Source organism: Onychostruthus taczanowskii, unplaced genomic scaffold (assembly GCF_017590055.1).
Source record: "Onychostruthus taczanowskii isolate IOZ18803 unplaced genomic scaffold, ASM1759005v1 scaffold4, whole genome shotgun sequence".
NCBI classification, from domain to species: Eukaryota; Metazoa; Chordata; class Aves; order Passeriformes; family Passeridae; genus Onychostruthus; species Onychostruthus taczanowskii.
The window spans coordinates 25,091,076-25,104,811 of record NW_024501459.1 but is presented as its reverse complement, the minus strand read 5'-3'; the positions used below and the strand labels follow the sequence as shown (position 1 = coordinate 25,104,811).

Sequence of the window (13,736 nt, the reverse complement as noted above, 5' to 3'; positions counted from 1 at the left end):
TTTGACTTAAATATCAAGACTTAAAGATCAGTTTGACTTAAAGATCAGTGTTCTCTGATCTTGTTTTTTTTGGGGACCAAATTACTGCCTAAAAGATTTGTTTCCCTCAGAGTTATTATTTCAAATACTTTTGACCAGTATTGAGTGGATAAATCAATATGTTCCTTGTGTTTATATATCTGTATTTATGCATAGGAATGGAAAGCTAAATTAATGTCTTTATTTTAGTCATGCCAGTCTCACTTGATTTCACTGTCGTTTAAAGGCTTTGGTGAGTGGGTGGTGACTGGGCTCAGAAAGGGAAGGTCACGCATAAACAACTATCAGATCTTTGCAGATAGTGGTGTCATTTTAAACATCTGGCCTATTTGGTATTTTAATTGCTTTTATTTATGTAGATATCTAAATCCCAATGAAGCCATGCTTTAGATGTCTTCACTCTGTTTTGGTTGTCCCTTGAAGTTAAAAATTCTGAGCTTGGGAAGAGCCTAGGAGAAAGGAAAAATGCATGTCCAGTCCGTGTTCCAGTAAAGAAACTGCAATAATCACCAAACAAAACCCAGCAGCCAGAACAACTAGATAGAAGTGTCTCAACTTTGCTAAAGCTCTAGATTGCAGAGAACAGTTTTCTCGGCTGTGTTGTGTGCAGGGTGGAGTCTTCTGATGGAGGTGGGAGCTGTGGGAAATTCTGGCCTATATGGATTTCACCCATGTAGCAGGAGTTAATGAAGACAGGCATTCTAAACTACTACGTGGTTTTATGGAGGAGCTGGAGAAGGGCATGACAAGCTGCAAGGATGGGGCCTCATCTCTTTATCAAGTTCTTATTGCTGCATGCTGTGTTCCTGGGGGTGTGATGGGGATATCATGTGCAGCATCCTCCCAGTTCAAAGCTAAGCCTGGCTCTAAGAATCCCAGGTGGAGCCTTTCTTTTCCAAGAAAAGTAGACAGCATAAAAGCTGTCACTGGGTTTGTTTTGTGTGGATCCTGATTTATGTGGTGTAGTGTGAAACACCCACCCAGGTCTTTTGAAAGAGCCATCAAACCGTTCACCACTTTTTAGCTGACCTGCTTCTAGGCATGCACAGAAATGCATTTGGCAGAGCTGAGAAGCTTTGCTGAGTGAGGCTGCTGGGAGGTGGTTCCCAGCTGAGATGGCACATAGGGAGAGCACCAGTTCCAAACCAGCCTCGTTTTGTACGTTCAGCCTCCAGCCACTGCAAGGTGGACATGGCTTCCCCAAGGACTCTGAAATATACTGCCCTCAATGTGGCATAAAAAAATAGCAAACCTGCTTTATAATAGTGTATTTTATATACACCGTTACATAAAATATATTTTAAAGAAATGAAAATTCTGCCAGGTTTGTTTCATATTTTGTGAGTATTACATTGTCTTGCTTCCATGCTGAGGCACTTCATTACAGGTCTGTGTTCCACCTTTCTTAGATTCTGTAAATAATAGGAAGCTGTTGGCTTTTGAAATCTGGGCAGGCTGTGTCTGTTTGCTAGAGCTGGTGGAATACAGCTTGACCACAAACCTGCAAGGATGAATAAGCTGAAAAAGCACAGGCTTCTTGTCTGTCATTTTTGCTTCTTAACAGTAAGAGTAGAAAAAAAAGGAGCAAATGATGGCAGTCATAACTTGAAATGCATTGGCCTCAGACTTACCTTGGATTTGTTACTGTAAAAAAATATAGTTTATGCAACCAATTGCGTAAGGTTTTACTGTTCTTTTCAACAGATGGCACTTGAACTTCATTAGTTTTTTGTAGTAATTTCAACATGTGTGTTACAGTAAATATTTTATTAGCTTACAACAAATTTTGCTTTTCATCCTGGAATTGCAGGGTTGTTTCATCAGTTACCCCCCAGATATGTTTCTCCTTCCAGTGTTTTTCCCTTGCCTGTTGAAAACATGTCAAACTGATTTAAAATGTTTTATGCACATTAAAATGAAAACCATATGTCTTATATTAAGGGTGACTATGCAGAAGCTTTCACTTGAATCAGGTTTTGCATGCAATTTCACGCAGTTGCAGATGCACTGTGCCCTCCTCCTTGCACACAGAAACCAGATTTGGGAGAATCTGTTGTTGAAGGGGCCTCTGAAAGCCCTTTGTTAAACCTCTGCCACCAACGTGACGGGAGGGCTGGGATCTTTTCCCAGTCTGTGATGAAGTTTGCTGCCTCTCTGTGTACTGCTAGGTTATCCCTGCCAAAGATGACATTTTCCAGTTCCTAAAAATACTTCTGACCAGCCTATCCATTTCCCTTCAAACAGACCAAATAGTACTGCCCGGTACATAAAAAAATCCCCTGAGGTGATACTGCATGGTTGCTTAAAAAACATACTTGTCCATAGGTGGATTAAAGATATAATTTATAAAACTGTCAAATGCAAGTTTAGGATTACTTATAAAACTCCCAGCGTAGTTTTTGAACCTCCAGTCTCAATGTTTGTATTGAGGTTGGTGTAGGAAAGCAGCATCCTTCTGTCTCTGAGAACAAAGAGCCTTTTTGTGTGAACATGAAGATAATTTCCCAGACTGTTCCCTTCTGCTCCATGAGCATATGTTCCCCCTGACAAAGGTCACTTCAGGCTCAGAAGAGTGAAACTGTGGGAGTAGTTTTTAAGGTGTTAGAATGGCTCAAGCTCCATACAGAAGCACAAAAAAAAAAAAAAAAAATTAGGTCAGGCTGACTTCTGTATGAAAAACAGCCTTAACAATAAATAAAGCAGCAAAAAACTCCAACTTGTAATGCTCTTTGTCTGTTCCAACATCCGCTTTTGGCTTCTCTACAAATCAGTGAATTAGAAACAATTAAGAAAAACACAAGCCCAGATTATAGTGATATGCAGAATATGCATGATGGCTCTCAGCCAGTGTCAGTAATTATTTTGTAGTGACTGTGTTTTGAGAGAAGAGCTTGATTGATTGTGGTTTCACAGAATACATAAGTCACATTATGTATTCATGTTGAGATCTGCAATGCTTATAATTTGCATTTGTGTGGTTCAGATTACTACTAAAACTATAGTACTTAGATCAGAAAACTGCTTAATGAGATTAATTATTTGATAACAATCCTTCTTTCAAAGTAAAAAAATAAGCAAGAAAAATGAGCCAAAATCAAGATAAATAATAATTTGTAAAATTGCATTTTGATCCAAACACAGGGAAGCAAGTTCTGTGTTGCAGTCCTTCCCAAAAGTCTGTCTGGTTTTGAGCTGCAAGTCTTCTTGACCAACACATTTGAACAATTTATGGAGACACACACCCAAAGTTTTTCTCTGCATCCCCTCTGACTGCATCTCTGCCAGCTGCCCAAGATGCCAGCTGTCACTGGGCCAAGCGCTCAGCTGAAATGTGACCACAGACCTGCTGCTGAGGGAGCACTGTCCAGCAGTTGGGTGGATGTCCACCAAAGAGTGAGACTGATGGCTTCATTCATTGGCCAGTGCAGTGGGATAGGGAAGGGATGCCTGTTGCCTTAGGACTGAGGATGCCAGACACTGCTGTACCCAGTTTCTTGCCATTATTTGTGGAGCACAACTCACAAATGTGAGTTCAATGACTAAACCTTGTATAAAACCAGAGGGGTGATTCAGTACTAAAATCCAAGATTCACAGCAGAGAGAATGCCAGAAGTGCCCATCTCCCAGACTTAGTCACCTGCCTGTAGTCCTGGCTGTGCCCACGTGCATGCCTTGGATTCAGTGTGAACCGCCATACCAGAGCCAGACCATCTCTGTGAGTGCAGGCATCCAGCAGGTTTCATTCCTCTAAAATATGGGCAGTGCTAGTGCTACCAGTCTGTGCTGTGTCACACCTGAGCAGTTAGAGCTTGAGGAAAAGAGCTGAGTCCAGTGCCCTCTTTAGACCAAAGGAGCCTAATTCTACACTAATCCTAAGAGTTCCTGAACCAATGCAACCTACTGGGCATCCTCAGCTTCCTCCCCTCTCATTATAGTGAAGAGAGTGACACTGGCAGAGGCAGAGCATGTGAGAGCAGCTTTTGTCACCCAGAGATTACAGCAGTCCACATGGAGGAGAGCTGTGACCTGCTCCTTGCTCTCAAGGTTACATCTGCTTTTACCCAGTTACTGTTCAGTGAGAAATTTAATAGTTAAGTCCAAAATAAGAGTCTCCCATACAATAATCCTAAGTCAAATAGATAATAAGTCAAAGGCCAGGGACTGGAACCAAAACCCACTGTCATCTAAGGTCTTTACACTTTGAATTCAGCACATTTCCCACTAGGAGACTTTGCTTCAAAATGGGTTGTTTTTAAGGGTGTTATCTGAAGAAAAGCCTGAAATGTTAAAGCAAAATTTCATTGCTTCTTTGCAGCTTTTTTTTTTTTTTTACATTTGTGAGTGCATGTAAGCAGTGTGGTTTTCTTTCCTAGGTCGTTTGTGGTGTACAAAATCTTGCAGGAACAACCCCATATTAAATAGAAAAATAAAAGCAGCGTTAGTGCTTCCTGGAAATATACTGCTTACGCTGTTAAATATTGGAGCTAGAGATGTAGCTGGGAATTAAAGCTCTCAAGATAAATTGAGCCAAATTTCTCAAAAATACAGGTCCTTTCATTAGTGGGCATTACAACTGAATTCTTTCTACTTTTCCAGCTGCTTCTAGTGACCTTGCTGGATATTTTTTCACACAGCCAGGCCCAATCTCTGGGGGTCTCAAAATCAAGCTATCTAGAGAGACAGCATGCCACTTATTCCTCATGTAACTGCACCAAAGTGGTTAATATGTATGCATATTTTGGTCACTTTGCTGGATCACAAAGTGCTTTTGAAGGCAAGAAAGCTCAACAAATTTAAAGCTTTATAATTTGAGGACAAGCTGTTTCTGTCAGCACTGGGTTTTTGGGGTTTTTTTTACAGCTCTGTTTTACCGGCTATATGCAAAATCTACTTCAAGATTGATATACATATAAAGATATGCCATTTTTAAGGGTGTTATTTGAAGAAAAGCTTGAAATGTTAAAGCAAGATTTCATTGCTTCTCTGCAGCTTGTTTTGGTTTGGTTTGGTTTTTGTTTTGTTTTTGTTTTTTTACACTTTTTAATGCATGTGAGCAGTGTGGTTTTCTTGGGTCGTTTCTGGTGTACAATATGTATGTATCTTTTGACTCCATTAACATGACTATATGTATATGTATATGTATATGTATATGTATATGTATATGTATATGTGTGAACTCCAAATGACATACTGCTGAAGCTGGTGACTCAACGCGTAGCCTCTTTTGCAGGAAGGGGTAAGACGCTCCTTGTAAGAGGGAGCTGTACCGCTGTTGTCCTTGCCCTGTGGCTGGGCCAGGGCAGAGGATGCAGTTAAAGGTGAGGCTTTTCCCCGCCCTGCGCCGCTGGGATAAACACGCAGCCGTGCCAGCTGGAGGCGTACGGCCCTCGCACAGGCGGCTCCTTCTCCCGCTCCTCAATCCCGCCCCCAAATCTCTTACTGCATCAGATGCAGGATGGGAAAGTTGCCCTTGAGACATTCGTAAGAGTCTCCCAGTTGATTCCCGTGCTGCGACAGGAGAGCGTGAGCTCCCCGGGCAGTGGTGGCAGATGCCACACGCGTGGTGGGACCGCGGTCTCGCTGCGCGCCTCTGCCCGCACGGCTCGTCAGAGGCAGCCCCGCAGCTGGCACGGGCTCCCGTCTCCTCCCTCGGTGTCAGCCGAGCCTGTCGCGATGCTGTCAGGGCAGCAAGGAGGCGAAAAGGCAGCGCAGGGAGTGATGCCGCCTGCAGAGCGCTCTCAGCTCGGTGCCGCAGCCCACCGAGCGGTAAAGAGCGCTGGGCTCTGCGGGATTGCTCTCTTGCTTCTCAGATACCCATTCCCAGCAAAGAGCAACCCTGGAAAATGTGACGGTACTTGGTTGGCCGTCCCTGTGCTGTTCCTCCCATTGCACAGAGCAGTGCAGAGCTCTGCTCCATAGCGTGGGCGTGCTGCTCGGAGCCCGCTGCCGGGCGGGGGGAGGCCGGAGGACGGGCTGCCCGGCAGGGACACCGGGCTGTCTCCATGGGCTGGGACACTGATGGCTGCAGCCTGGAAGAATGTGAATGAGTGAACTCCAAATGACATACTGCTGAAGCTGGTGACTCAACGTGTAGCATCTTTTGCAGGAAGGGGTAAGAGTCATTTTAAGTGAAAAGTCTCTGATTGGAACTAAACAAGTGTTACGGCCATTTAGGACAAAGGTACGTGGGGCTGAGAAATGTCAGTCTCTTTCATTGTTAGCACTAAATTAATGGGCTGTTCTGGAGCTTACATGTGTGAGTTTTTGCCATTACGTAGTCACAGTGACAAAAATGATCAAGAGTCATGCTTAGGAAACTGTCAGCCTGGAGAATGGCATTAGGAGAACGAGAAACCATGTTCAGCTCTTGCCTGCGCTGCTGCTAGACAGAGAGTTTCATGTTTTGTTAAGATATTTGTAAGACAGAAGTCACGCCTACCCAGGAGAATATGTTGCAATGGATATTTTATGGATAGATGCCATGTTATTTTGCTCAGAGATGTCTACCAAATGGGAAAAGATGTTTTTCAGTCTCTTAATAACATTGCTGTCAATCTCTGCTACACACAAAACTGGCTTGAACACCATTTCTACACTTGGAACCATTACTAGCAGTGACCCCTTTAACTTATAAAATGTTCTCAAAGATCCTATAAATAGCCACATGCCTAATTTTAAACATAAGTAGTCTCCTCTGTGAAGTGTTAAGCTTGTGTGTGGCTGTTATTAGAACTGGGGCCAGAAAGGTTAGTTCACGCTTTGCAGACACAGTTCCTGGTCTCAGATGCAGTTCAGTCTTTCAGAAAGCTCTGCTGATGGTGTGGTTGTGGTTTCAGGCTCTGTTGGCTCTTACCAGCGGTGCCCAGCCCTGCAGCTCTTGGTGCTCCAAGCCGGGCAGGTCAGGGAGAGGCGATTGTTAAGCCTTGCTACTCGGCAATGCTTTCGATAGCAAGATCTGATTATGATGTGATCTGCTTACCCAGAGATGAACCTTGGCTAGGGCTCCTGCTCTCTGTGCCGCAGCCAGGACTTGCCTTGGGAAAGCTGCTGGTGTCCTGCAAGCACAGGGATGTTTTGGGGGCTGGAACACCAGAGGTATGACATCTGTGTGAAGTGTTTACATGTCTGGGTCTTGTTTAGAAAAGTAGTTTTGGGTGTAGTGTGATACCAAGAGATTATTTGGAATGTACGTTAGTCTTGTAGCTGGGGATATTTTGTTTATCAGGAAAACTGTTGCTTCTTGGAACATCATGTCCCATGATCATTTTGATTCCCAAGGAGAGGGTCACTCACATTTACATCTGTAAACATGATATAAATACTCTGTGAAACCAAGTGGCTTTGCTGCTTTCCTTCCTCCCCTTGCAAATTTGCGCACAGCTGTGATCTGGTTATGGGTGTGGTGGCTTGGGTCTGATTATCAGGGGCATTGTACTGGGCATGGAGCTGGTTAGAGGTGCTAGAACTGGGTCCCTGGGATCCCCTTTTGAAGAGCTAAGCTAAGCTTTGTATCTGAGTACTTTGAAATTGGGCTGAGGAATATCCTGGGGTGGGCTGATGCAGAGGCACAGAGAAATGGAGGCTGATCTCAGACGTCATGAGGTAGGGAAAGTACTGGGTTAAATCCATTCACACCTTATCCTAAGACCAGTTGTTAAGTGTTGCCCAGTGGTAAGAATGGTTGCTGGCTGTCTCAGCCTGTTTAAGGCTGTGAAGCCAGGCTCTGACAAAGCCTTTTCCCAGTCTCAGGTGTTCAGGGTGAAAGATGCACCTTTCACCATCAGCTCTGTGTAGAATTTAAGAGAGATTGAGGACTAGAAGGTCTAGCTGCAACAGATGATGGTGGCTCCAGCTGCATCTCTCCTGTGTGGAAAAGATAGCAAAAATGGCAAGTTTGCAGCTGCTGGCCTGGGGATGTCTATCCATGGGATGACATCCAGAAATTCCCAGGTGAGAAATGCTGTGCTTGGTCAGCTGCTTAAAGGATGTTGGAGAGTTATTTGCAACCCCTCAGCTAAAGTCACCAATCATTACTGTGGCTCAACAGCATGAGACCTGGGTATAGCATAGGATGTTTGCCATTAGACTGAAAGATTGGAAAAAAAATTGCAGCTTTGGTGTGTTTTTCTTCCAGAGGATAAGACTTTCTTAGTACATCTATCTACCTTAGCAAAATGAAAGCAGTTTTCCTTGTATGTGCCAGAGCTTGTGAAATAAAAGCTGTGATCCATAGAAAATCAGTAATCAGATGACTTGGTACCTGAGAAGCACTTGAGACCTACATGTGATTACTGGATTATTTGAAGGTTATTAGAACTGCCACACTATGCTTCTGAACCACATGAAAATCTCCATGCGTGTGTAGATAAATATATAGATATACCATTAGCCTGTACAGGTTTATACCTGTACATATGTACATTTATGTTATATGAGAAAACAAAACAGAAGCAGCAAGCAGTGGTTCTGCATGGTTTAAAGCATAAGAAATACCCAGTTACAATGGTGTGTTCCTAATCACTGTGCTCCTGAAGGAGCCACGTGAGCAGCCTCATTCGTCTGTCGATGTCTGTGAGAGAGCAAACAGGTTGTCACAACAAGTGTTCCTGTCTGAGACCTAAAATGGCTTCTGTAGTGTGAGGGTTTTATGTCCAAATGGTTTTTTTCTGCTCTTGTTGAAGTACCAGTTCTGAAGAAATGTGAAAAATCTGGAACAAATCCAGCTCTTGTCCCCAGGGATGTTTGAAAATCCATGCAACTTCTGAAACCCAGAACAGACAAAGGAAGGATGCTTGTGATTCACTGTTATTTTGAAAACAATCTTTGAGTTATAATTTCCATCATGTTTTCACTCTTTCCTTTTCCTTTCCAGGCAGTGAAGCCGATTTTAGCTCTTCAAGCAGCACAGGCAGTATTTCAGCACCTGAAGTCCATATGTCGGCTGCTGGAAGCAAGAGATCTTCTTTTTCTCGCAAGTAAGCAAAGCAATTTTTTCCTGAATAGCTAGTGCAAAGATAGACTACTGTGTAAGGTCTTGCATTTTAAAACAATCAGGTTAACACAAGGCTCTTGGCTAGCACACTGGTGAGAACTGCAATATAAGAAAGAAAAAAAAATGCTGTATTCAATGCACAAAAATTGTGAGTATGCCAGATCAGCCAGTTATTGTGGGTTTTTTTTGTTTATTCATGGCAAGTACGAGAAATAGAATCAGGTAAGATAGAAAAGGCATTGGCTGGAGTGGAGAGAGAGCTGGGTGTGTTAGTTAACAGTTAGTAAACCTAAACCTTTTGGTCTTAACAATTTGTTTTATCCTGTCATATATTGCCAGCTGAGCTTGCACTTTTCCAGATCATGATCTTTTCTTTGTTGTTGTAAGAAGTAGACAGTATTGCCTTTGATGTTGGATTTTTTTTCTGAAATACCCTTGCCCAGCCTATAGGCAGGTTTTTTTAAAAAAATTATATCATACTCATCTGTCTAAGTGACCCTTTCATGAAAGATTTCTGTAAGATTTCTCCCCATCATCTGTGAATTGCCAGTTCAGGCAGCTTGAGAACACAGGGGCATTGGGATGGAGCAGCGCACGTTGTGTTCTGCCCACGCAATCCCTGCTGGTTACATTTTGTGGAGCAGGAGGAAGGAGTTCACAGGGACAGGACTGGTTTCCTGCCCGTGGTGGAAGAGCTGGCAGGCAGGCTGGACGGCAGCAGGGTACCCGTGCCTGAGTCACACCTGCGTCCTGAAGGTCGCGATGTGCCCCGGCACGCTGAGGCTGTCAGAATGAGGCTTTGAGAGCACTTTCCTGTCTGTATCATGAGGCTCTTAGACAAATAAACACTACTTGAGTTCCCTCTAGATTACATTAAACAAGTACAGTTACTGGCTGTGGGAAAAAATTGTACTAAGTATAATATGAAGCCCTAAAATCACCTTAATTTCAGTAAAATTCTGTGTCATTTCATATACTGCTGGACACTTTAATATAGCTTTAAACTAGAGCATACTGCCATCCTGTATTGGGCAGAAGTCCTCTGTAATGAGGCTCCTTCAGATGCCCTGCTATGTTAAGCACAGTCTCTGCAAGTTCTGCCACACACCAGAGTTGATGACACGCTGTATGAAGTGGAAAGAGATATCTTCTTTGCAGTATGTTCTTTTTTAACTGTTCTTGCTACGAAACACTTCAGTGTTGTCACAAACCACAGTCCTGTACTTCATTGTAAAATAATTACAAAATCACCCAAACCACAGCAGTGTGATGAAGGTTCACAGCAGCCACTCAACCATCTGTTCCTTATAAACTGTTCCATTTGCTGAGAAGGGAAAAAACCAAGTGAAACAATTTAAAGAAGAGATGTTGCTTCATAATTCTGTGGTATTTGATTTTTTATATTCAAGCCTTTTCTTTTGCATGCTGGGTTTGCCTTTTTTATGGTATTTTTTGTTTAGATTTTTCTATTTATTTTTTTTAAACCTGCCCTTTCATTACCATTTAGAAGAACAACTTCAATGGGAGAGTCAAGGTAGCAGTGTAGTAGTGTAGGCTGACAAACCAAGTGAGCAGGAAAGGGACACATCCCGGGCAGCTGGCCTCAGAGCACTCCAGCCCTTGGGCAGCTGTCAGGCAGGGAGGATACCAATTGCTTTCAAGCACACACAGTTAACAGATTCTTTAATAAAGAATGGAAAGAGAAAGGTAAATATGTATGAGAAAAACTGGAAGAAAAAAAAGAAAATACTGTTCTTTCCTTTTTCTCTTTTAATACTATTTCAGCCTGCTCTCCATGGGGCTCAGATTATATCGAAGTGAATGAATAGCTGACCATGACAGATGAAGCACCCAGTATGCCAAAGGCAGAAGAGTGGCCCAAACAAAATCTGTTTTCATTGCACACTGTGATCCCTCAGGCTGCTTGCCGAGGAGCATGAAAGCAGTCTTACAGCAGCCCTCCATGCACAGGCCCCGCTCTGCAGGCCTGGCCAGGGAAAGCTGGAGTGTGGTTCTTTTGGCATTTGTCCAGACCACAGGCCTCTCCTTACTTGACAGAGTCCAAGATTCAGGGAATGTGGATGATCTGATGGAGTCACTGGGAACTGTGCTGTCCACAGAGAGATGTAAAATGTCTGAGATTTCCTTAGAACACGTAATTCAGACTGAGAGTCCTCTGCCAGTGGAAGAATATGCAGTACCTGATCATGTCAGAACTAAACTTTATTTCTTTCCAGCCACTCACAGTTATCTCTCTGGTTTATTGTTTAGAGAACTTTGTGTGTAAAATAAGACATATAATGGGTTGTGTGATGAGAATAATGCTTTCACCATTTTGGTTCTTCTCCAGTCGTGGTCCTTATGGTCGGAATAATGGATCCTTATCCTACAAGTCTGGAGCCAGTCCACCTGCCTCACATGGAAAGGATGCTTCATCAGCACTGTGCAAAAACCATCTGAGTCCTGCTAACATCCATCAGAGTTACCGGGCTTCTTCAGCCAGCAGCAGCAACTCAGGCTCATACAAAGGAAGTGACAGCAGTCCAGTGATGAGGCAAGTCTGTGTTTCAGCCTCCTGATGTTGGGTACATTGACACTCTCTGTAGTGTGGGATGAGCTGTAGGAGTTGCCATGCAGGTCATCTTGCTCCTCACCATAATAATGATGCCTTATATAGGTAACTTAACAGTCAGCAAGGTTCTCCATACTATGTAAAAGCTTTATTGTTTCAGCACTGTAGAATTCAAGTTTACTTTAAGTCAAAGTCCTTTGCATTTGGTTTTCACTCCAGGGCAGGCTATTTCATGCCATCAGTTCTCATGAGGATTTACTGGTTTGTTTGTTGTAGGGTTCTTTTCACTTCAAAGAGAATTGGGTGGGGTAGTGTAGGAAACATGATACACTTGGGCAAAAATTCACCCCGCCTAGCCTTAGGCACCTCCCTAAGGAGTGCAATTTCCTGTATAGGAAAGAATACAGATACCTGCCAGAGCATGTGACACGTTGCAGAGAAGAAATGGCCGCCATGCTGCAGCTGTTGCCCTCTCTCCCAGACAGCTGAGCAGCCAAGCATGTAAGATGCACACCCAGAGCTAGACAGGATGAGTGCAAATGTCAGTGTGCTCAGCTTTATAAATCCTGTGTGGAGCTGAACTTAGTCCTTGGGCTGCATCGCCTGGCTGGCTGTAGATGGATGCCCTTGCACTGCCTGTTCTTGGGCACACCACCCATTTGGGGTCAGGGGATGTCCAGGTATTTTAAAGTTAAAATGAAGTTAAAAGCCTCATTTGATGTAATGACAGTGAAACCAAGTACAATAAATAGTAAATCTTGCACTGTACCTACAAATCATGTTTCCTCAAGTACTTTGATTTGCAAGATGAAGTAACTTGTGTGGACACTGAGGAGCCCCAGATGAGTCAAGTTTTGCATTTTTCATTCAACAGGATGTTTTTCATTCTGCCAGGACTTAAGAACTGTAAGAGTGATATTATGTGATGGTTTGTTTTGGGTTTTTTCAGGCGATCAGGGAGATACAATTCTTGTGGTGACAATCACAGCATTAAACCACAAAATCCAGAGCAGTATTTGACTCCTCTGCAGCAGAAAGAAGTGGCAGTAAGACATTTGAAAACCAAGCTGAAGGAATCTGAAAGCAAACTCAAAGAAAGGTAAACCTCACTTTAGAAATCGGTCAGAAAGTTTTATTTGGGAACATTTAGGGGTGGGAATCCTGTGTGTTTTTACTAATTTCTTGATCAATGAAGTTTCCATTAAGAAATTAGAAATGCGATTAGTCTGGTTAGGTTGTTTTCAGTATTTCAGGTTTCAGAGTGTACTAAGGGGATGCAAAACAATGAATTATTTAGAAATATAGTTGTTGCTTTTTCCTTCTTGGAACTTTCACAATAAAATACTTATAAAGGACAACTTTTTACAAGTCTGATTTACACTGAGAGCTTTTATACATAGAACAGTTTCTACCTGCCATCGTGTATTACCTTAGTGTCCTGTTCTACCTCTCTCAGTGAAGTAGAACTGCAAATGTCCCCCTTTTCCCCAGTGAAAGAAAAAGTCATACCCAAACCACTGTGCCTATTTGTGTTTTTGTCACTTACATACTGAATTTTTCACAATAGCCCTTTGTGTGGATGCTGAGCAAAGAAGTGACAACATGCATTACGCAGCAGCAGATGTCTCTTACTAAAACTGCACTCTGAGAGCTGGCTCTCCAGCACAGACAACCCAAGGGGGCACAAAGGGCTGTTTGAATGGAGCCCAAGACAGAGTTCCAGGGACCCTGTGCTCTTCCTCTGCATCAGCAAGGCCTGGAAATGACATAGGAGTCCCCTCTCCCCCACTTTCTCCCCATGTGCTTGCAGTAGCCTCTGGCTCCCTGCTGGGGAAAGTCAGACCTGAGCTCCCTGGCTGTCCGAGGCCAGCTTTGGCTCTGGCTGTATGTGACAAGCTGCTGGCAGGCACTAGGGATGCATCCAGGCATCTGTTTTCTATTTGCTCCAGGGTGAGGCAGTAGGGGAGATTTTAAGCACTACAGTTGTTTAGATGTGACCTAGAGGTCACCACTTGTGCCTCAGATTGCCCAGGATCATGGCACAGCCCATAAGGCTGCTGGTTTTGTGGGGAGGTCAGTGACTCCCATTAGCAATCAGCTGGCATATCTTGGCTCTCTCAGAGGTGGTCACAA

At 43.4% G+C, this 13,736-nt stretch overlaps 1 protein-coding gene across 3 annotated transcripts in view; it reads left to right on the top strand.

The window, feature by feature from the left end:
* SYBU (syntabulin) overlaps window positions 1-13,736 on the top strand; it is a 39,861-nt gene that overhangs the window by 23,939 nt on the left and 2,186 nt on the right. The window contains exons 1-4 of one of the 3 annotated variants that reach the window (XM_041413067.1): window positions 5,269-5,275; window positions 8,912-9,014; window positions 11,382-11,585; window positions 12,553-12,702. In XM_041413067.1, the coding sequence (XP_041269001.1) occupies window positions 8,974-9,014; window positions 11,382-11,585; window positions 12,553-12,702 (395 nt within the window). In that variant the 5' untranslated portion in view covers window positions 5,269-5,275; window positions 8,912-8,973. Of the gene's footprint in view, window positions 1-5,268; window positions 5,276-5,985; window positions 6,152-8,911; window positions 9,015-11,381; window positions 11,586-12,552; window positions 12,703-13,736 lie in introns of those variants that run through there. The other 2 variants (XM_041413066.1, XM_041413065.1) reach the window with 2 other exon arrangements.